The following is a 21,283-nucleotide window of genomic DNA, read 5'->3' as shown; positions in this document are numbered from 1 at the left end:
TAAGATAACTATAGTACATTAATATTAAAGGCATAAATATTTTCAGAAATGTACTGGGTAAAAAGATAAGTGCAGAAGACAAAGGCATGGTGCTTCAAAACAGGAAGATGTGTTCATTAGTAGCATGATAATTCCCAAAAGGGGTGCCTGCAAGAACATTTTATTCACATTCTACTACCCTTAAGCATCCAGTCTAGAGAAGCTAGCAAGAGCAAGCAGCCCTGGGGAGCCAAAAGGCAGGATGTGTTGTGCTGTGCTCAGCAACTACAGATGCACTTGCTGCCTGGCTCTGCTAGACAATCTCAGGGTAGCTTATATAGCAAAGACACAAAACTAGACTGTAACACAGAAAAGCTATGCCTGCAGTAACAAGTTTGAGAAAACAGAACAGCCCAATCACACTATATCCTTGTTCCATAAAGAAAAGCAGTAATTCACTCAAAATACCAAAACTCTGGGTAAAAAAAGTTTTCACTGAAGTTTAAAGTCTCATCAAGGAGCCCAGACAGTCCATCACACAATAACCGAGCTCACCGGCAGGGCAGTAATCCTAACAGAACAGCTTTCCCAACAGAAAAAGAAATGGTTTCAGGTAATCACAGTAACACTGATTTGCTGCATTCCTCCGTGCAGTCCGACTGCCACACCAGCAGTGCCTATGATAAAAAAAAGGTAGTTTTTCCACCACGGAAACAAACACTAGTGAGCAGCTTTGGTGACAGAGATCTCAGGCTATTCAAATAAGCCATCTTCAACAAACTGCACTTGAATTCAACACTCGTACTCTTCATTCTCATTTCCACAACGCTGCTTTGAACATTTATCTTGAAGTTTCAGGATAGATTCTTCAGCTCATTTCAAGTAAAAGCTGATTATGAATTAATTCTATATGTTATTTGTTCAGGACCAGATGTGTATATCTCTGACTTCATAACAGATCTGTGCGTCTCAAAGACTTGTGTCTTTCAGGGGCATTTTCTGAATTCACTTTTAATGCCCCAACAGCTGGTAAAGTACCCAAACATTAATATGAATTTACTCCCACTTTGGTGCATCTTTCTAAGGATCTGCAAATAAGCTTGTATTTTTTATTTTAGCAAGAGCTATAAGCAGCTTATGACAGTTTGCTCATCAGCAGAAAAAGAAGGCAGCTATATGATGCACAGCTATTGATTTGCCCTGTTGTGGGCATATGACCCACTTCCAGTTTTCACAATTTTTTTCTCAACTGAGAAGCTGCTGTATATCAGGATGCTCACCCCACCCTCTTAGTCTAACATCTCATTACATCTTGTCTGAAGCAAAACTGAAAGGTTCTGCAGTGACTGCTCTGAAAACTGCAGTAGTGCATTGGTGCCACTGGTTCTTTTACCCTAAGGGAAGTGTCAGCCATGTAACAGTACTGGTTAAAAAATTACATCTTTTGTTTGTAGACAGCGCTACTAATCTCTCAATCAGGCCTTCCAATTTGCTATGAGGACAGTAAAGAGAGAGCCATTGAATGATTTGAATGAAATGAAGAGCCATTTATGATTTCCACCCCTAACCTTCAAAACCTACGAGTTTTCACTTACCATGGAACAAAGTAACCATCCTCCAATGGACAAAAGGGAATTGGCATCTAAGGATCAACATGGGAAGAGCAGTATAATGTTAGCATCCAACACAGGAATAATAATAAATTTATTACAATAGAAACAAACAGATAATGCATTAGTTCATGTACAAAAACTGATAGCGTTCTGCTGCCTCAGTCAGTGCTTACTAAGTACCCACATTTAAAAACATCCTAAAACTGATGACACCACATAGATTTACGAAGGTCACAGCAATTTCTTGACACTACTGTAAGAGAGCCCAGCTACTCTTCCAGGTTTGCTGCGCAATACAGGGAGATGGAGCAGGATATGATAGGAACATCTGAAACTTGAAATTCTTCTGCACCAGAAAATTAAGATCAAGCAACTTATAAGCATGGGAAAATAAAACAATCACACTATGCATGAAATTAGTTACTCGTGGCAAATGTTTTCATTAGAAGTGCCCACCAGTAAGGCAGCTGATGACTGACTTGAGTGCCCATCATTGCTCAAGGCACAAAATACTAAGCTGTCAGTTCTACTCCTGAGCTATGTTGGGTTTTTTCTTTCCTTTTTAAACAAACTGATGTAGCATAGAAGCTTTTTCACGGAACTGCATCTACTCCCAAAGGAAGCCAGACACCTCAGAAAGACCTCTTAGTACAAGAAATGTAGCTACAAGCCCACTTGACTGATCTGCATTACTAGGGCTTTACACTGTTGGGTTTCCCACCACCGCCACCTTTATGTACACATTTACTGAGTTTACAGAGGAAGTGAGTGTGCACATTAATATCTCATCTTTCTCATTGCCTCACTCTCTTGGAGTAAGAAACGTGGTCCATGCTAACCAAAAACAGTTTATACAAAGTAGTGTTTAAAATAAGCTATAAAATACTTCTTTGCTTTCGTTTCCCAACCTTCCAGTAAAATTATCCAGATTTATCTCACATATTTGAGGGATGCCTTAAAAAGCTGTAATTTATCCTGTCTCTGGGCAAAGCTAACGGGCAAAAAGATTCCTGCAACCACTGAGAAGCTTGCAAGTACATTCAAGTTGCAGCTAATTTATTTCTGGGGCAGTATCAGGTCACAAAACATACAGCGTGAAAGGAATACTGGCACTGAGCAAACATTGAAGCAAATTAGGACATTCTCTCTCTACTCCCTCTTATACCAGACTCCCTGATGGAAGTCCACAAATAATTTCTTCTCTAAGAAGACAATAAAAACTCATCCTAATACAGTCTCAAGAGCCATATATACATATTTTGTATATTTGAAAACGCTGGCAAAAGTCCACAGAGGCAGAAGATAAAAAGCATGAAAGCTAAGTCTAACATCAGGTTCTCTAGTGAACCTGACACCTAGAAACAAAACAACGTAAGGCTTCTTTCTTCTGAAGTACCCTCCCCAAAATGTGATTTTCCAGTGGCATGTGGAAGAGGCCAGCTGCTGAGACCTTCTTTCTTGCTTCGTGATTTAGAAAGTGAGATGTTATGCAGCAGAGAGGCAGGCCTGACGAATACTTTGTGCCCAGGTGTTTAAGAGTGCCGTGACTGAATGCTTGTCTGGAAGTTGCAATAGTTTTGAAGTCATGTACCGATACACTGACTGCAAAAAGGGATTGGCTGCTAGAAGGAAGAAAAAACAAAAAGAGAACAGATAAACAGTTATAATAAAAATAATATTTAACAAATCTTAAAAATAGTAACATTAGATGTTCACATTTCCCCACTATTACCACATACACATGCCCAACAAATGTCATGCTAGCATCCTCATACCATACTGTCTCGGGTTTTTTATCCACAGAGGGCTCTGATCTGGATAGTCCGCTGGAACGCTGAGCTGTAGTGGTGGGACATTTGGAAGATTCTTGTCATCTAGAATGCAAACACACTTCCCATCAGAACAAAGCATTCCTTGCTGGACAGACAGGGGGGTTGTGCATAATTCAGCTTGGTTTCTAGCCTCTTGAACCCCAAGGAGAAACCAGGCTGTACATCTTCATTTTTACTGGAAGGCAATCTCATTGCTTACCTCAACAATTAAATTCTTGGAAGAAAAGCCGGGCTGGCAAACAGCTCCATCTCTTACACATTTATGCACCTTGCCAAGCTCATAATTTCATCAGCTGAACTTCACTAACTTAGTCACCTCATTTTTGAAAATTAAGGGCCTTAAATACTAATATTCATTACAAAACCAGTTCCAATATCTCAAATGAAGGGGAGGAGGAAAGAATCTATTCTCCCCATTGGAATACAAGAGCAAAACAAGTTAACAGACTGTAACACTTTATGATTATTCAGCTGAGATGAAAAAAAAAGATGCAATCTGAATTTCTTTCTTGAACATCCACCATTGTCAGTGATCATCAGTACAAATTGGGTTAGATCCTCCCAAGAATTAACACAGTATTTCTCTAGCTCTGTCCTAGTTGTTGAAGGCAGAAAAATTCTTACATATCAGCACAGGTCAAATCAGGAATCAAGATTGTTGCTAGTAATTTTCTAGACACTAAAGATTAGCAACTGCAACTTCAGCGCAAAGAAAGGATCAGTGTGACTGAAATCTCCAGATGTACCCTGAAGCAGGCGGTGCAAATGTCATGACTAAGCAGTGCTATGAATCTGGTAAGTATAGACTTCATACAGAAGTCACCGGTTAGCAAGATTCAAGACTGTTAACAAAAAAACTTCAGATTTCTACAATCAAGCTCAGTAATTCTTTCTGAATTCAGCCCTTAGTGTCTTCTTGCTTACCTAGCTTGCATATGAGATGAACCGTGCCATTATTACTGCAGTGGGAAGGGTCCAGGTTCACTAGGAATTTAGGATTTAATCTTGCAACTTCCCCTTGTAAGACATTTGGTATGGTCTGTCTTTCATCCTCTTCATATTTCCGTTTCCGAGGGGAAGCAACCGGGGCCCTATGTAAAATACAGTCCACAAAAGGACTAGATGAAAATGCTATGCCAATACCACATCTGTGAAATATTTTACAGGTGTAAAAAGGAAAGCTGTAACTTACACCCGTCCATAAACCCATCTGTTCTTTTAATAGTTTCGAAAAATAAGTATTTTTTCCTTTAAAAATAAACATCTAAGACAGCTGGTCAATGATACATACGTGATTGGTGGTCCATGAATTGCAGTCATAGCTGGCATAAATGTACGGTAAAGGGAATGGTTGAAGACTGGTGAACGGATGTTGGCCAAAACAGCATCCAAAAGTGGCTGACACAAGTACTGCTGTTTGGTGGGGGGCACTGGGGGAGGCGGTGGTGTAGGCTAAAACACAAGAGAAGCCCCTTTTCTTTTAATCATCTCCAAAAAAGAAACCTCTACTATTGCTTTTGCAAAATTTTACAGTAGTAAACTTCCAATGCATGAGATGCAAAGGATTCTCAAAAGTGCATGCAGTAACATTAAAGGGGGCAGAGGGTCAACTATGTGCAGCTTTCATTTTAGGAAGTCTGTTCTGAAATCAGCTGCAAAAGTTCATAAAAAATTACTCAAGTCTTTGCACAAAACACAAGAATTTGGAAGTTCAGCTAAAAGATACATACAGGTGACCCACATGGAGCAAATGCTTGCCCATTTTTTTCCTGTTTTCTTACTTTCTCCAGCCTTACTTGAAGTCTTAACAGCATGAGCAACAAGAAACGCAAAAAATTATCTTGCTAAATTACGAGGCCTTTTGGAATTGACTGCTTATCTCTTGCTAGCACAAAACATTACATACCACAGCCATATCGTTTTTCAGCTTCTCCAGAGCAATTTCGCATTTCTGCAGTGTCTTCAGGGGGCACCTGCAGAAGAGGAGAAATATCACCACCACAAAATGGTCACCTTGGCTGAAGTATTTCTGCTATCTGAGCCCCACAGACAGCCTCAATGCCAACATGGCTGGATGCTAAACAACACATTTCTGGAAGAGCTGGGGAGTCTGATGTCCAGCCAAAAAAAGGAAAAAGAGTTACCGTTTTGAAGGGTCAGTCAGGATATCCAAGAGACTCTTCATTTTACTCAGGTCCTTCTTCCTGTCTGAAATAGTATCAGACACACAAACACTGACTACAAGAATACCTTCCGCACTTGCAGACAGAAAAACAGTATACTGTTAAAAGTGAAAACATGAGCCAACACTGAAGTAGTGAGGATCAAAGATCTTTCATCTGATTGCACGTATATTCACTGCATAAGCTCTGTGTGTCTCAAAAACATCAGAAGTAAAGGAAAAACAATGAGAATTTAAGGAAGAGGATTTTGCCCGCTCTTCACAGTAAAATCTTTACTAACTTTCACTGTCATTTTTAATCCCTGGAACAGAAACCATCACAGAAGGCAAGGAACTGCTTCTTTCATCCGAAGAGCTAGCTGACAGAAAGAAAAGTGTGATTAAACACAGGGAACCTTACCTTCATTTTTATCTATTTTATTGATCATCCGCCGGAGTGGCTCAATGTATTTTGATAGCTGTTTGAGTTTTTCCAGATACTGTTGCTCCTCTGACTGGCTAGAACTGGCTGGACTCATGACAGAATTTGGATTTCCTGGCAAGAAGTAAAGGCTGCATGTCACAGGGATGATAAACAGCATTCTCACGTTTCAGAATCTAGATCTGAAACGTGGCACTCTCAAAGCATAGCTGACATCAAACACCTAAATCCACAACAAGATGCCCTCCACAGTTTAAGTGCTTGTCTAATCCTCTAGTCTTTGTGTAGAAATAATGTGTTTTGTGGATAGAACAGCAATTCCCATTTAATATAGTTTTTTTCTGAAAAGGTCCAATTTCATATACCCATTTTCTAGGTCCTCATTTTGCCTTCACACTGATGCATTAAACACTAAATCAACACACTGAATTTACTGCAGTTTTCTTTAATTCAGTGCTTTCCAAACTGCAGAGCACGCAACACTGGTATGAGAGGGAGCCAGTATGTTACTTCCATTCACAGTATCAGAAACTGCTTACTACATCTAGGAGAGAGAGGAGCACAAGTGTCAAGAGTACATCTAGAAAGGTGTTTTGGAGCAAAGCAGCCTGTCACCTGCGATTAAGTGGTTTCACCCTTTACAACTGCATGCTGTTGCTAAGGGTTCCTTCCTGCATGGAACTAAGGAATCATTACGCTTCCATCAACTTGCTCCATTAAATTAAGTATCGTTCTTTTTTCAAAAGACTGGGGAAGTTAAAAAACCCCATTACACAGTTCAGTGATAAGAAAAGAGGTTTCAAATGGATTTTGATTGGAGATATCCATGTTGTTGTGTTATGTGGTGCATGTGACATGTTCGCTATCTGCAAAAGCTGGCTGCTTTGTAGAGCTCTTTAAAATTCACATGGTGCCAAACAGTAACAGGTTTCCTGGGAACTATTACAGTAACAAAAACATACCCCACCACACAGTCTGCAGTATGGTTCTGAGATCATTTACCTGGAGTGTTTAAAGGACCTGGGGATGGGACACTGAAGTTCTGAGGTGTTCGTGCAGCTGCTGGGCTCTGGGATGGTTGCGGAGATGGACTGGGGAGAAAGCTGCTGGGTGATGGAGCCGGGCCAGAGCTGAAAAATAAGCATAAAAAAATCAAACCTGCTAGAGTCTGGCAAGGAAGCACGATCCACCTGTGAATAGATTTGGTTTTAGTAAGCATTGTTATGGCACTCTGTAGCTCTGTCAGTACACTTGGTGAGGATTTTGTGCACAGCTTCTTTATTTAAAAGGGGGGTGTGTCAATGTATTTTGCACAATTCCACCTGTGCTCTCACTGAAGCCAATATTAAAATTAATCCACTTAAATGGAAACAGAGTAAGATATATTGAATACTTCTGAAAACTTCACCCTTACAGCCCTGATAAAGGTCCTCAAAAGTTGCTGACTAGCTCACCTGACATTTGAATTTGGCTGAGAAGTTGGCTGGCCTGGCTGAGGAGATGGCTGTGGCTGAGGTGGTGGAGGCATTGACTGGGGTGTTTGAGCTTGCTGGACAGGAGATGGGGATGACATCATGGTAATATTGTTCTGACTGACCTGAAATGTGGAAAAAGCTAAGATCAGTAACAACAAAAGGGAGCAGATTAGGGGAACCTAACTAAAAGGCTTTACCTATGGAGAGAAACGTATCCTCAGGCCTATGAGAAATGAAAGTGTTAGTTTCCTGTTCTCCCTCATAACAACAGTCCTACCTGTATCACTCAAAGCTCTCAGGACAGTACTCGATATCAACCTTACTAAAAATAACCATTAAAATTGCACACAATTTGAATAACTGTATAGTAGTTGTTTTTCATTTCCAAAACCATTATACTGCAATAAAATGCCATCTGAAAATCTGTATTTTATTAGAACTAAGTAAAGAAAAGCAGGAAGAAAAAGTTCTAATTTGAGAAGTAACAGTCATGAAAACCCCTCCTTATTTTGACATTTTAATAACAGTCTTCAAAGGTCTGTCAGACTTGACTGTAGCTTCCCAACTGGTTTTCTTTAGGAGGAAGGAAGAAAAAAAAAAAAAAGTTAAGTAAGCCAAGCCACCATCATCTTGTTTAAATATTCAGCTTTAAAGTCTGGCTGGAGACAGAAACACTCCAAACTGAATGGCTAGGTGGAAAAAAAAAAAAGAAATAGCTTTCTGACCTTTGGAGAATGATGAGGTGTGCCTGAAGGATAAAAAGATGAATAAGAGCATTTCCAGCACAGCACTGAACTCCTGGTAACAACTAAGTTTATTCTGTACGCTCTGAAGTGTCAAGAGCCAGATGATGCTCAGTTTAAAGGAACTTGACACATTTGTTCTAATGGATGTTTTTCCTCTTGATCACTTCAAACAAAAAGCCCTGTATCATGGCCAGGAGCAGTAATGCAGATACTAAGTGATCATGTTTAAGGCACGTGCAGAGTTCTTATGACCTCAGGCTATAAATAAGTACATGCAAAGATAAACTGAATTAGCCCACAAAGGCCGCATATCGTGACTCAGTAACCCATGCATCCATTCTGTAAGTCATTGATTAGCACCTTTATGAATTAACAACTCCTGCCCTCAGTCTATACCATTTTTCAGCAAAGGTCCCAGGAAACCCACGAGTCACAGACACTACATGGGTACTGTGATTTGGTGTTGTCCTTCACTCACTCACTAAATATACATCTAAATCACCCAACTGTTTCCAGAGCACATAACATTTTAGCACATAAAATTTAACACATTAAAAAGTAAGTATTGCATGGTCTACATTTGTACGTACGCACTGAATATGACAGGAAATGCTTTGCTTAGCATATCGCATTACAGCTATGCAAGAAGACATCACACTCCACTAAAAACCAAAAATAATAATGGGCCCAAACAACCACAGCTAGGTGCAAATGTAGAACTACTAAACTTGAAGATGCTAGTTTACCATCCATTAAAGCATAGTTTAAAATCAAATGTAGCCTGACATACTCTGGTAGGTTTTTTTCCAATCTTCAATAGCCCCATTACCTTTGCAACCTCTACTACAAAGACAGTATCTAGAACAAGTAAGCCTGAAATGATGTTTTAAATCAGCTATTACATCTTCCTTTTCTCCATCATCAACAAATACTGAGACCGCTTCCTGCTTTTCATAGGAGGTAGATTCTTCAACAGCACACATCTCCTCAACAGTTGGAAAAGCATTTTTGAGATTGAAAAAGCATAATCTGCCTCCCACAGAAACCAAGCATCTCACCACTGTTTGGAAGGAAGCTAGCATGAACACTGCAAAAAGCACTCCGTGATTTTTTTACAATTCTATTTAACATTCTATTAAACAGCAAGTGATTTAGAACTTACCCACATGGATGCTGCACCCATTTTTCATCAAGTCAAACTACGACCACTTTTTGAGTGGTTCATTTCCTGAAAATCAGGCCCCTTTTAAGTGTCTCAAGTTGGTTACACAAAATTACTGCTGAAGACTTAAATCCACGTTTGGGAAGGAAGGAGAAAGATTTCATTAGGATTTTTGCCAGATTTAAGCTTTTGTATCTACTTCAACGCCAAGGTCCCTTCACGGTAATTTAAAAAATGTTGCAGAAAAGCAAAGCAAAGAACATGCTGCATCTACTGTGCATATAAGCATAGAAAAAACTAATCTTTTTTTGTATTACCCCTTCTTAAGTACATGCACAGGCAAACAGCTTTCCTTCTCGCAACAGGTTTGCTCTCTGCCCGCTTGATTTCAGAATACCAAAGGCTAATGTCTAATATTAAGCAAAACTGTGACATTTTCAAAAGCATGCACTCAGAAGTATGCAATTCTGAACTTACTGCCTTATTTTTCTTTGGAAGCAGTTAATTTGCTACCAAAAAATTTCAGATATCTTTCTATAGGACAGATACTTTCAGCTTTACATTTCTACACTGTTGGCAGGATATGGGTTAAGACTGTAATGAAATTTCAACTTCTAGGGAATGCTCATTCCAACCAATTCCTACTAAAAAGAAGGCTTAAAGAAACGAACACACAAAAATATCAGTAAGCGCAAAATACAAACCCCCCTCTCTCTGGAACTTTAACCCTGTTAAACTCATTTAGCTCCTCATTCAACTCCAGAGTTAAGCCATGGTTACTGTCCATTTGCATACCCTTCATCTTCAACATATATAAGGAAATGCAACTGCATATTTTTTCACTGCAGGATTAAAGTTTCTGCATCTACAGGTATATCCATGGACAGCTATTACAGCCCACTGGACATGAATTCACTCTGCAACTCTACAGTGACCTGATCATGACACCAAGCCTAAACTTTCTGAAATCTCGCCCAAAAGATATTTAGGCTTGCATGACAAAAGTTTGCACTTAATATCCATTAAATCAAAGCTATTCTTACTATTTAGAACACACCATGCTGGAAGATAAACTTAGCTATAAGGCCTACCTCCAGGTTGCTGAGGCTCAGGCAAAGAACAGCACTCAGTAGATAAGGCTAGTGAGTTTTTCAGACTCTCCCAGTAGCAAGAATGCACAATATGCAGAAGCTAACAGCAAGGAAAAAGAGACTGCGACAAGGAAGTGATGGGCAGTAATGAGGAACAGTAGAAACACTTTTAGTTTGAAGGAAAACTCTAGAAAGCATTTACACTACTATTCTTACAGTTGCAGTGTTAAGCCAGTAAGCACAGCCTTGCCTGCTCTGTTGCAAACTGGGTTCAAAGTTCACCATTACGCTGCTTTACGTTACGAAATGGAAGCTCTGCAGAGCTTCAAGTAAGTTCAGACACAGGTTCCCATATTCCCAGTCAGGCTAGTATCCCTTGCTTTATTTTAATATTAAACTCAGTTTTACTTTTTTTCCTGTATTTTCAATTTGCTGAAGATTTCTGTGCCAACAATAAATAGGAGGTTTATACTATTGCAGACTGTAATAAATTTGTAGATAGAACTTGAAGGTTTTTATGCTAGAAATACAGAATGATTGGTATTAGCACATTAGTTATCTAATTGCTAAAGCAAAAGCTAAGTAATAGATTAGTTTAATTTTTTTAAATTTCAAGATCAGCAGGTTTCTTGAGCCAATCCCAATATGGTATAGGAACCTTCTCTTAGCAGTTCAAGAAGTGCCATTAACATTGATTGTAGTTCATATTTGGTAAGTATTCAACTAAGAAAAAAAAAAAGTCAGTTCTAATTCTATGGCAATTCAAAAGACCAGGAGATTGTGGAATACAATGCCATATCAGTAAATATATTTTGATTGAAAAGCCCATAATAGCAAAAACACCCCGACCAAACAAAAAAAATCCACTGCAGAATCAACTGAACTTTGTGATAAAAAAGTACAGACTGACATTTTTGTCATAAATAAATAGCTACACAATATTGGTATCACGTCTGGTCCTTTTGTTGAAGGGGTTCTTCAGTGCAATACCATGATTTTTTTCTGAAGAGAAAAGACACCCTGAACTACCTATAACTTTTAATACTGTTGTCAAGGAGATGACAGACTCTTAAATGAGTAATTAATAGCCAGCTACATGCTATAGCCCCTTACTCCTATTGTGAACAGCTGCAAGGGCTCTGATGACAAGAAAGTTATAACATAGCCAACAGATAATATTATTTAAGCATTTTACAAAATTAAGAGGCATAAATTACATTTCTAATTTCTAACCTACCTAGAACCTGAACAAAATGTTTTGGCAGACAACATGCATACTGATCTAGAGCTGCCAAGTATATGGCACGTCAGACTGGCTTTAAACACACGCTTCTTGCCATTATTAAACCATGACACTCACCCATCCTACCACCTGCTTAGGAGCCATTTTTAATCCAATTATTGTTCACAAAGGAATTTAGTTTTCTCTGCTGCCTTCTTAGTTTTACAGTCTGCTACATCATTTTCACAATCCTTGGCATGCTACTGAGAGCACTCCTTGATGACCAATTCACTTGGTGTCAGAAATCAAAGCTTCTCAATAACCACAGACACATCAGCACTAAAAGATCAACTTACGGCACTGAATGCTTAAACTAGAGGTCTTTTGTTATGATTGAAGTATTAAATATAAGGCATTCCAATATTTAAATAACTATCAGAAGGCCTCATCATCAAACCAAATACTGTCAATACTTCACATGGGAGATGACTGTCTCAGTACATATAAATTGCTACAGCAAACAAAGCCCAAAGTAAATTCTCCTTTGACTCAGTGATGCCTGGGTTTTATTTCAGTTAACATATAAAAAACGACCTGGATTGAAATGACCATCCATCTTAAACCAGAAACAGCAGCAGATGTGTTTGCCTAGGTCTTCAGAATCTTTTTGATCACTATATCTACCTTAGCAAATTCCTGAGAAGAAAAGGCTGTGCCTACTGAACTCAATGCAGCAGCACTAGGAAGCAAAGATTCAGACAGTCCACAGCCCCATGACAAGCTTGCAAAGGAAACAAAAATGCAAAGAGTAAAGAAACTTGTATTAAACCTATGAACAAAATGCACTGGTATTAAGAACTAAAACTGCACTTGGTACTAAATTTGACAATTAGCATCTAAAAGAACAAGACATGAGGTTCATGAGTAACAGAAAAAATGCAGTTGAACGCTATTCCACCATCATAATATGATAGATGTTTAAACCAACACCAATCATACAGAGCTCAGCAAACTTCTGCAGAGCAGAACAGTGCCTCGTTTTGTGACTTACTGGTAAGAACTAAGTCCTGTTTTATTCTAGTTGTCCCCATTCCTGCTCCCCCAAAATGATACATTTTGCTGGCAAAACGTGATTGTGAGGTCTTGAGTAGATCTGGACCTGCACCAGGCAAATGCAGTACTCTGACTTCACACATCTCCCAGCAACAGCTGAATAGGTGCTGCCAGCCTGCCTACACAGGTTCTTCTCTGATGCAGGTACAAGTGTAATTCTTCTGGTAGTAGTTCCTCCTACACAACCACTAAAGAACAGAGCAGATCCATTTTTCTTGGTCCCTGATACCATGCCAAGAAGCTACACAAACTGAAATGAACCAAGTTTACTATTAATAAAAGAAAAACCTGTACACAGCATGAACACATGATAAGTAAGGTCCCAGACACAACTCAGCCAGTACACTGCAGTGCTGACTTGCAACATACTCATAAATGCACACTTGTGGAGTACGGACAGACTAAACTGGAACCACAAAGTTCTAATTTGAGACTTGAATTAATTCAGAACATGGAAATGTTTTAAATGTCAAAATAAAGATCTATGCTGCTTTAAAAATGCTTTATTTGATATCCCACGCTCTCAGAAAACCTATTATTTACAATTTAAAAAAAATCTATAAAAAAACCTAAACAGCCCAATACTGTATGTAACAGCAGCAAGTTAGTAGTTTGATGAAAGAGTGAACTTCCCCTTGCTTGAAAGCAAGGGCTATACAATCACGTATTGAATGCTTTGCACAATTCCTGACACAATGTGCTTTGACTCAGTAAATACCTGTGGCATTTGCTGTCCACCCAAAGGAATGGAGCTTGGCGGTGTAGCAGACACAGCGGTGGTAGGCGGGAACCGTGGTCTTATTTGCATCCCACCTCGGGCCATAGGTGCGGTGATCATCTTTGAGGACAGAGGGACAACAGACAAAAGTAATCGCAAAACAAGAAATGCAGTGCACTGGCAGGATGAGAAGCACATGCAGCCTCCAGGAATTAGGGGGTGGGGAAGCATGAAGGTAAGGTTAGTGAGCTTTTCTCTAAAGGTTAACCTAATGTGCTAGCTTAGAAATCAAACTCCTTTTTATACTCTTTCTATCCATTTTCAGAAAACTAATGAGTTATAGGTATCTTGAGAGAGTGGATTTGTACATTCAGATTCATGGGTCAAGGGTTGACTATCCTATCATCTGCATGAAAGGCTTTTCCTAAATTTTGCCTGACATCTTGAATTTCTATAATTCTTGGGAATAAGTACTCTAAGATTGTTGTCAAGAATGCTCCATATAAGAAGCTATATATTGCCATAGGTTTCCAATATGCTTTCCCCCACTGTGGGCTCAAAGGATTTAGCAGTATTTGCATATGCCCCCTTCATTATAAAATAATTTGGCAGACAGTTCGACAGCAACTGTCAGTACGAATGCTCCACAGTGAACAAAATTTCATACCAACTTAACCTATGACAGTATAACAATGTCAAAGACAACAAAAAACTTCTGGATTTTAAAATGTTATCTCCTTCCTTTTATAACTCACAGAATAAGTCAATTATATCCTTGTAATTTTCATCATTTTGACAAATACCCATTCCTCTATTACTAAGCTGTGCCAAAGTACTGTTAGGAGTTCATTATCTGCCTCAAGCTTACTCATGCACTATTTGATCCTCCAAATGTACAGACTGAGCACACCCTAAAGTACAATAATTTAGGACAAATGATGAAGGTTAGCATTAGAATGGATTTGTATGTTAAAACAGTATTAGGACTATGCTGCTCTGCAGTGTCTAGGAGTACCTTTCAGAATGATCAGCCTGCATAAGACAACACTGATTTAATCATATATATCTCTATAGACCTTTGTTACTTAAAATTTAATATTATAGCATATACGCTGAGAATTTACAGCAAATACAGCATATTTTTGAGGTGATATTTGTGTAACTTTGGCAGATTCACTTATGAGTAAAAAAGCTTCTGTTCGGTACTTCAAAAAAGCTACAGTAAAGTTCTCTGGGCTACTTTTTTTTTTCCCCACCATAGTTATTGCCAAGCACAGGCCCTAACTTAACCTAAGAGTTAATGAAGTCTCCTTTCATTAAATGGTTTGGGGCATTCTTGCTTAGTGTTCTATGTAAATGGACTGAAGCAGCCAGCAACATGTCTCTAGAGAGTCAGAGAATGCATGTGCTTACAATTGTTAAAAATAAATAAAATTAAATACAACACAGCAAGACTGAAAAAAGAAAACAATAACTGATAAAGAAAATAGTGTCAACTTCAGCACAGCTGTTAGTTCACAACATCATAGCAATGCAGTCCTTGTCCATCCAGGCAAAGAGGGATGGTCAGAGACGGGATATTTCAGAAGGGAAACAAATGTGAGCGCTTCAGACATCATACACACATGCACATGTACACACACAGCATGCAACAGCCACCACAAGCAAACACAACCCAGCACTGGTACAAGGCACAGGTGGATGCTACGAAGTGCAGTGAAGAGCTACAGTATCAACATGAGAGCTGGTGAAGCAACACAACCCTAACAAACAAACAAACCAAACCAAACCAAAACAAAACAAAAAAAACAACCAAAAAAAGGGGAAACTGCTGCGGGGTAGGGATGGGGGTGGACCAAACATATCCTTCCAGGCACAATCACCCCATCTTAGACCCTCGTGAATGCACATGGATCTCTGGAGCGTGTGAAAGCCCAAGGATGTTACGTCCCATCTTGGTCCTGTTTCTCATGCCACACCACCAAGTGTGAAGATTTAGATTACCTCCTCCAAGGTCAAGGAAATTAGAAGCATGTTCACAGTTTAAGTGTCTGGCAAACCACTGAGCACCAGCATGACAAACTCCAATTTAAAGGCTTTCACCTATTTGTTGTACTGTGGTTAGTCAAACCTGTATGCGCAGGCACACAACTCGGTTTTGGCTTTTTGTCTTTTTTGGTTTTTGAAACGTGTGCTTTGGAAAGGAAGCATATATGTAAAACGATACCAATTCTACTCTTCAAAGTAACCTATTTTTCACATTCTCCAGCTGATTGAAGTTTATGAAACCTGTGACCCTTCAACAAGAGTCAGGAAAGGGAGTTCCAAAGATTGCATCTATTTTATGCAAAGCAATATATTCATGAAGGAGTTACTGTTGTCAGTCTAAAAACAGAAGACAACCAGTAGTGTTCAAGTACTTTTGAAAAAGATTAAACTGAAAGCAAATCCTCCTCCACAAGTGAAATTGATTTATCTTAATTTATAGAATTAAGAGTTTTACCCCATAAAAACAGCAAGCAGAAGAAGAGAGTCCCCCTCCCCTGTAAGATACAAACCCCACTATTTGATACAAATGAAGTGGAATATAACTATTAGATTCCTGAACCTGCAATTTTCTTTCATCTAAAATCCAAAGATTCAGGATTCCACAAATATGCAGCTTCTGGTGAGCATATGTGAGTACCATGCCACTGTCACTCCACTAAATGAAGCTCTGATTTTCAAAGAGCAACAGCCAACCTGCATTCTGAACACCTGAAGGAGTTGCACAAGAACAGTGACTTAAACTTTATTAATACTTAGCTCCAGTTGATTACAGATTTTCTCTCAGTGCTGCAAGCACTTGTGTAGCACTCTGTGGTCACTAGGACACTACCTTGTCTATTTATCAGCTTCACCTGTGAGTTACGTGTTCACAAGGACTAGATGCCACCCAAGCAGGGCAACATTGACCTGCACGGTGTGTCTATGACTTCAGAGAAAAACTTCAAAACTCATGTGGATCCATGTTTAAAACCAGGAATGGAAAAGGAAAAATGCAGCCATATCAACCGAAAATTCCCAGTTTAAAAACCCATAGAGACTAAGTTTAAACGTAACAAGCAAAGGATAGAATAGGGTTTGTTTATAATAAAGGCTTCCCTGAACCAAATGAAGAAATCAAGGCAGATTTATTAAAAATGCTGGTGCTAGTGAAAAATGAACTAAATACAAAGCAAAATCTACTCTTAAAAGAAACTTCTTATACAGAACATCCATACATACTCTCAACACCAAAGCTGCATTGTAATATCGTACACAGCCACAATCTTAGAACTAAATACTATACACAGAGAATATTTACTCAAGTACAAGAAACCCATTTAATTATTGGACTTGACAGTGTTAAGTGAATTTTAGTAGACTCATATTGCAATAGCATGAACATAAGTGAAGTAAAGCCTGTATGTGGAATTTTCTAAACTCCATCTGTGACAGATAACAAGCCACCCCTGAGTTTACTACACATCTGAATAAAGCTGCAATATAAAATCCGCTGTCAACCATCTTAGCACCCAAAACTTTTCAAATGCACCGTGCTGTTAAGCCACTGGCATATGAATTCACTGAATGGGGCAAGAATTAAGTTGACTGTACATAAGCATAATCCATCTGCTTAGGAGTTGAAAAGAGCACCATTAAGTTAGTAAAAAGAAAAAAAAAGTCAGAGTCTCCTTCGAGTCAGCCTAAGTCCCTGAAGCTCCCACCTGGAAATTATTTAAGAAACAAACAGAAGTTTTAATTCACATTTCAACTGTAAAAAGAGAATTCTGCATTGCTGCCAGTACTGTACCAACTGTACTTACCACTGTTCAGCTTTTACATCCTAAATTAGGCTGACTCAAGCAAAAGGACCAATACAGAAACAGAACTTAACCACCAACAAGGATGTGGGCCAGTTATGATGGTACAAGACAGTATTTCTGATACAAGTCTGGGAGATGTGTGGTGAAGAACCAATTGTTATTACAGTCCATGTGAAAAGCCTCCAAATGGCTTATTTAATCTATAATATTAATTGTGCGCCAAAGGGAAAATGGTGCATGCAGACATGGAATGCCTGGGTATATGAAAAGAACCCTGCCATTAATCCTAGTCAACCTCATTTCCATCTGTCTGCCTCAGTGTCTTCATCTACAAAGTGGTGATAATTGTACTTACCCATGTCTGTAAAATGCCTCAATATGAAACACTACAGAGGCAAGCCACGAAAGACTATTTCATATTCTTGTGGAAAATGGGATGAGAGGTTCAGCTCAAGCCATTCCCAAATTTTTTCCCCATGTCTCCTTCATACCAGACACACATCAAGGAACAATCACAGGGGCTACAGGTGTATTGCAGGATAAGAAAACTAAGTTAGACAATAAGCTTTCACCCAGCACTTCTTTTTTAAAAATGTAACTGCACTTGTGACACATGCCATTTTTCTTCACAATTCATATCCAAAACAAGAGTAATCTAACACCCATTTCACTAAGAAAAAGAATGAAAGATGAAAGGAATGAAAGGGGAGTGCAGAGAGGTTTCATTGTCTATACTATTTTTTACAGTCAATACATGGAGATGAAAGATAAATCACATGTGAATAAAGATAGCAGGCAAAGATTCACAATACAGAAATCAGTTTACACAACAAAGCAGTCACCTATATAAAGTTTAACAAAAGAAGAGGTGATACACTCCAGGTACCAACAGTCAGACTTGTAGCATGACCACAGCAGGCCATCTTACTGATGTGCATTCCTGTGTCAGTACAGGCAACAATCTTACCTACTCAGGGCAGAAAGCATGCACAGAGAGGTTGTCAACGAAATCCTGCCTCTTGACTCCAGGCAAAGGAGAAACAGCATAAAAGCCCACATCCCCTTTTATAAAGCGGATGAACCAATGCCAGACCTCTCATCAGAAAGCCACCAGAAACCCATCTCCATACTCATCTCTAGCATGCACTTGCTACAGGCCTGTAACTAGTGATACTGGCTCTTGGGCCCTTACCTGCCCTGAAGCTCCCATCTGAGCAGCCTGGGCCTGAGCTGCTTGCACTGCTGCCGCTGCCTGCTGCTGCTGGACCAGCTGAGCTCTTACCTTGAGCATGAAAAGAAAGAATGAAGTAAATATGTATCTGATTAGAGCATGAGACTTCTGCTGTTCCAATTACCTTGATCATACTCATAAAAAAGGGTTTGGAGACAAGATCAGCTTTACATACATACTCTTCCTACAGTTTTTATAAAGAAAGTTCAAAAACAAGTTCCCATGTTTCTAACATTTAGAACAGTCTTCCCATAGACTGTGCACCCAAGACTTTATTTCTTCTTGCAATTTTTTCCCTGTACTGCCAGGTCTTCCTATGACAACACTAGATACTTCAACTTTCTGGCAAATGTACTTAACCACATACCTGTTGACCTCCCTCAAGCTCACTGCATTTTAAGCACCTATCAATGACCGACATTTCAAATGTTTATACATTCATTACGATTGTCAGTGTGACGTACATGACATCTAACTACTCCTAGCTTAGCAGGTAGCATAGTCAACCAGCTTGCATGATTAATACAAGGCAAATCTGTTATTTAACTTGAAATTTAGACAAAATATGTAGATATCTATAAAGAAAAACAGAGGATGTTGCAGTTAGCAAAGCATGGCCTTGGGAGAAGTGATAGAACCATAAACGAAGCTGGGACATAACAATATAAGCTCAAGGAGAACGAAATGGCTCATGAGACCAAACAGAAAATTAGTTGAACTGTGTGAACTATCCTAATTAGCATACTGAGAGATCCACCTTCAGCAAAGAAAGCCCCCTACTAACAAGCCCCCTCCCCACAGAACATGATCAGTAAAAAAAAAAAGAATGCTGTACCTTCAAATGGACAAGAAGCTTCTAAGAACCAATGGGAACTAAGTATGACTAAACCTAATTGTAAACAATTGTTCAAAATGTATAAAACGTTTTAAAGTGTGTTAAGAGGTAAACTAGTTTTTGAGGATTACCACCTAGCTTCTTTGCACAAGCTGGAATAAAAAAGACAGAAATACCTCGACTCCTTGTGTGAACTGGTGCTGCACACCAAGTAAGTGGACCTGCTTACAGGACAACAGTAGAAGCACAAAGTGGAGGTATCAATACGTCCATGTGGGGTCAATAATTTCTCAAGTGTGGCTGACGTTTCACGCCTCCCCAGCAAGACCCAAAGAAAAGCAGTTCTTGGGATTTACATCTGAGCTTTTGCTCAACACCACATATGCAGTCCAGAAAAAAATTACTATAATGCAGTAGTTCAAAAAGCTACACCATTAAGAGGACGACCCAGTAAGAGGTTCAATGGAGTAAAACTATTGTCTTGACCACGTACTCTTCAAGGCAGGAACTACCAGTATCTTCAACTTTGACCAAAGCCTCTAAACATGGCAGCAAAAGCAAAGTCAGCATGCTAGAGAGCCAACACTGGCTCCAGTCACATACACTAGGTACATGAAAGCACTTGCTCATGTTCTAGAACAGCTAATGTCACGGAGAGGATTTTTCTTTAACCAGTTTGCTTCTTTTTCTTTTTTTTTTTTTACTTGTCCATACAAGAGTAAGACAAGAAATTATTCCTAAATATTAGCTGCATAAAAGGTTTTCATAGATTTCCAGAAGTCCTTTACTCTTAGACACAAAACTGTTCTCCACTGGCAGGCCCAGACATAAAGCTTTAAAATTCTTGTACTCATAACATGGTAACTACAAGATCTCTTAATAAGCTATGCTTTTTCGTACTTTGTTATTAGCAGAAGTCAACAAATTCTTTTATTTCTCTAGAGGATCATAATAAATGAACAATCAGCTGGTCACTGGCCCTTACCTGCATTGCTTTTAATTGTTGTGGTGTAAGAGTAACAGGCATAACCTGACTAGGAATTTGTCCTGAGATTGCCTGTGGCTGAGATACCATGGGCTGGGGTTGAGGTTGGGATTGTGGTGGAAGCTGAGACTGTTGTGCCTGAGCAACCTGTTGTTGTTGTTGTTGCTGCTGCTGCTGTTGTTGCTGCTGTTGTTGCTGCTGCATCTGCTGCATCTGCTGTTGCATTACTTGTTGAGGTGGCTGCTGCTGTATCTGTTGTTGTGGTATTTGTTGCTGTTGTTGCTGCTGCTGCTGCACCTGCATAGCCTGTGCTGCCTGCAGCTGCTGCATTTGGGCAATTCGTTGTAGTTGCTGCTGCTGCTGCTGCTGCTGCATCTGAAAAGCGGGAAAGCCAGGATGCTAAAGTTTGCAGCAATACAATATCAGCATTATTTTAACAGCATAAACCAAGAGCAAACAGAATCCTAATACATCAGGCTGAGGTTTTAGGCCCAAAAGGAAAGCCCAACCTTTTTACCCACTTACTCTTCATATGTATCTTAACTCTACATAGTACACATCCCATTGTTTCGATATTACAAGCTTGTCTTCCTACTAAAACAGTTTTCAAAAGCAAAAATGAAGTCCCTCAGCTTCTCCTGTACAAATGGGCACAGAAGCACTTCTTCAAATGTAACTAGCCTGCATCAGCACCACTATTTACCAGAAACTGCACAAGAACATGACAGCTGGATTAAGCTTTTGTGCTTAAGGATGATACATACATGATATGCTCAGCACACATTTTTTAAAATGGCCATGTGTACTTCACACAATGACAGAACAGCCAT

General features: G+C 39.3%; 1 protein-coding gene across 6 annotated transcripts in view; it reads right to left on the bottom strand.

Moving 5' to 3' along the window:
- Positions 1-1,648: 1,648 nt before the first annotated feature.
- Positions 1,649-21,283, bottom strand: part of MED15 (mediator complex subunit 15) — a 49,837-nt gene continuing 30,202 nt past the window's right edge. For 3 of the 6 annotated variants that reach the window (XM_055796789.1, XM_055796790.1, XM_055796788.1), the window contains 12 exons: positions 20,454-20,828; positions 18,595-18,684; positions 13,555-13,674; positions 7,482-7,624; positions 7,030-7,157; positions 6,007-6,141; positions 5,569-5,632; positions 5,331-5,397; positions 4,716-4,876; positions 4,349-4,515; positions 3,368-3,466; positions 1,649-3,214 (listed from right to left, as the gene is read on the bottom strand). In XM_055796789.1, the coding sequence (XP_055652764.1) occupies positions 3,078-3,214; positions 3,368-3,466; positions 4,349-4,515; positions 4,716-4,876; positions 5,331-5,397; positions 5,569-5,632; positions 6,007-6,141; positions 7,030-7,157; positions 7,482-7,624; positions 13,555-13,674; positions 18,595-18,684; positions 20,454-20,828 (1,686 nt within the window). In that variant the 3' untranslated portion in view covers positions 1,649-3,077. The remainder of the gene's footprint in view (positions 3,215-3,367; positions 3,467-4,348; positions 4,516-4,715; positions 4,877-5,330; positions 5,398-5,568; positions 5,633-6,006; positions 6,142-7,029; positions 7,158-7,481; positions 7,625-13,554; positions 13,675-18,594; positions 18,685-20,453; positions 20,829-21,283) is intronic. The other 3 variants (XM_055796787.1, XM_055796791.1, XM_055796786.1) reach the window with 2 other exon arrangements.

This window comes from Falco peregrinus, chromosome 2 (genome assembly GCF_023634155.1).
Source record: "Falco peregrinus isolate bFalPer1 chromosome 2, bFalPer1.pri, whole genome shotgun sequence".
Taxonomy (NCBI): domain Eukaryota; kingdom Metazoa; phylum Chordata; class Aves; order Falconiformes; family Falconidae; genus Falco; species Falco peregrinus.
Note: the sequence above shows the minus strand (reverse complement) of the source record. Positions and strands in the feature narration are given on the sequence as shown.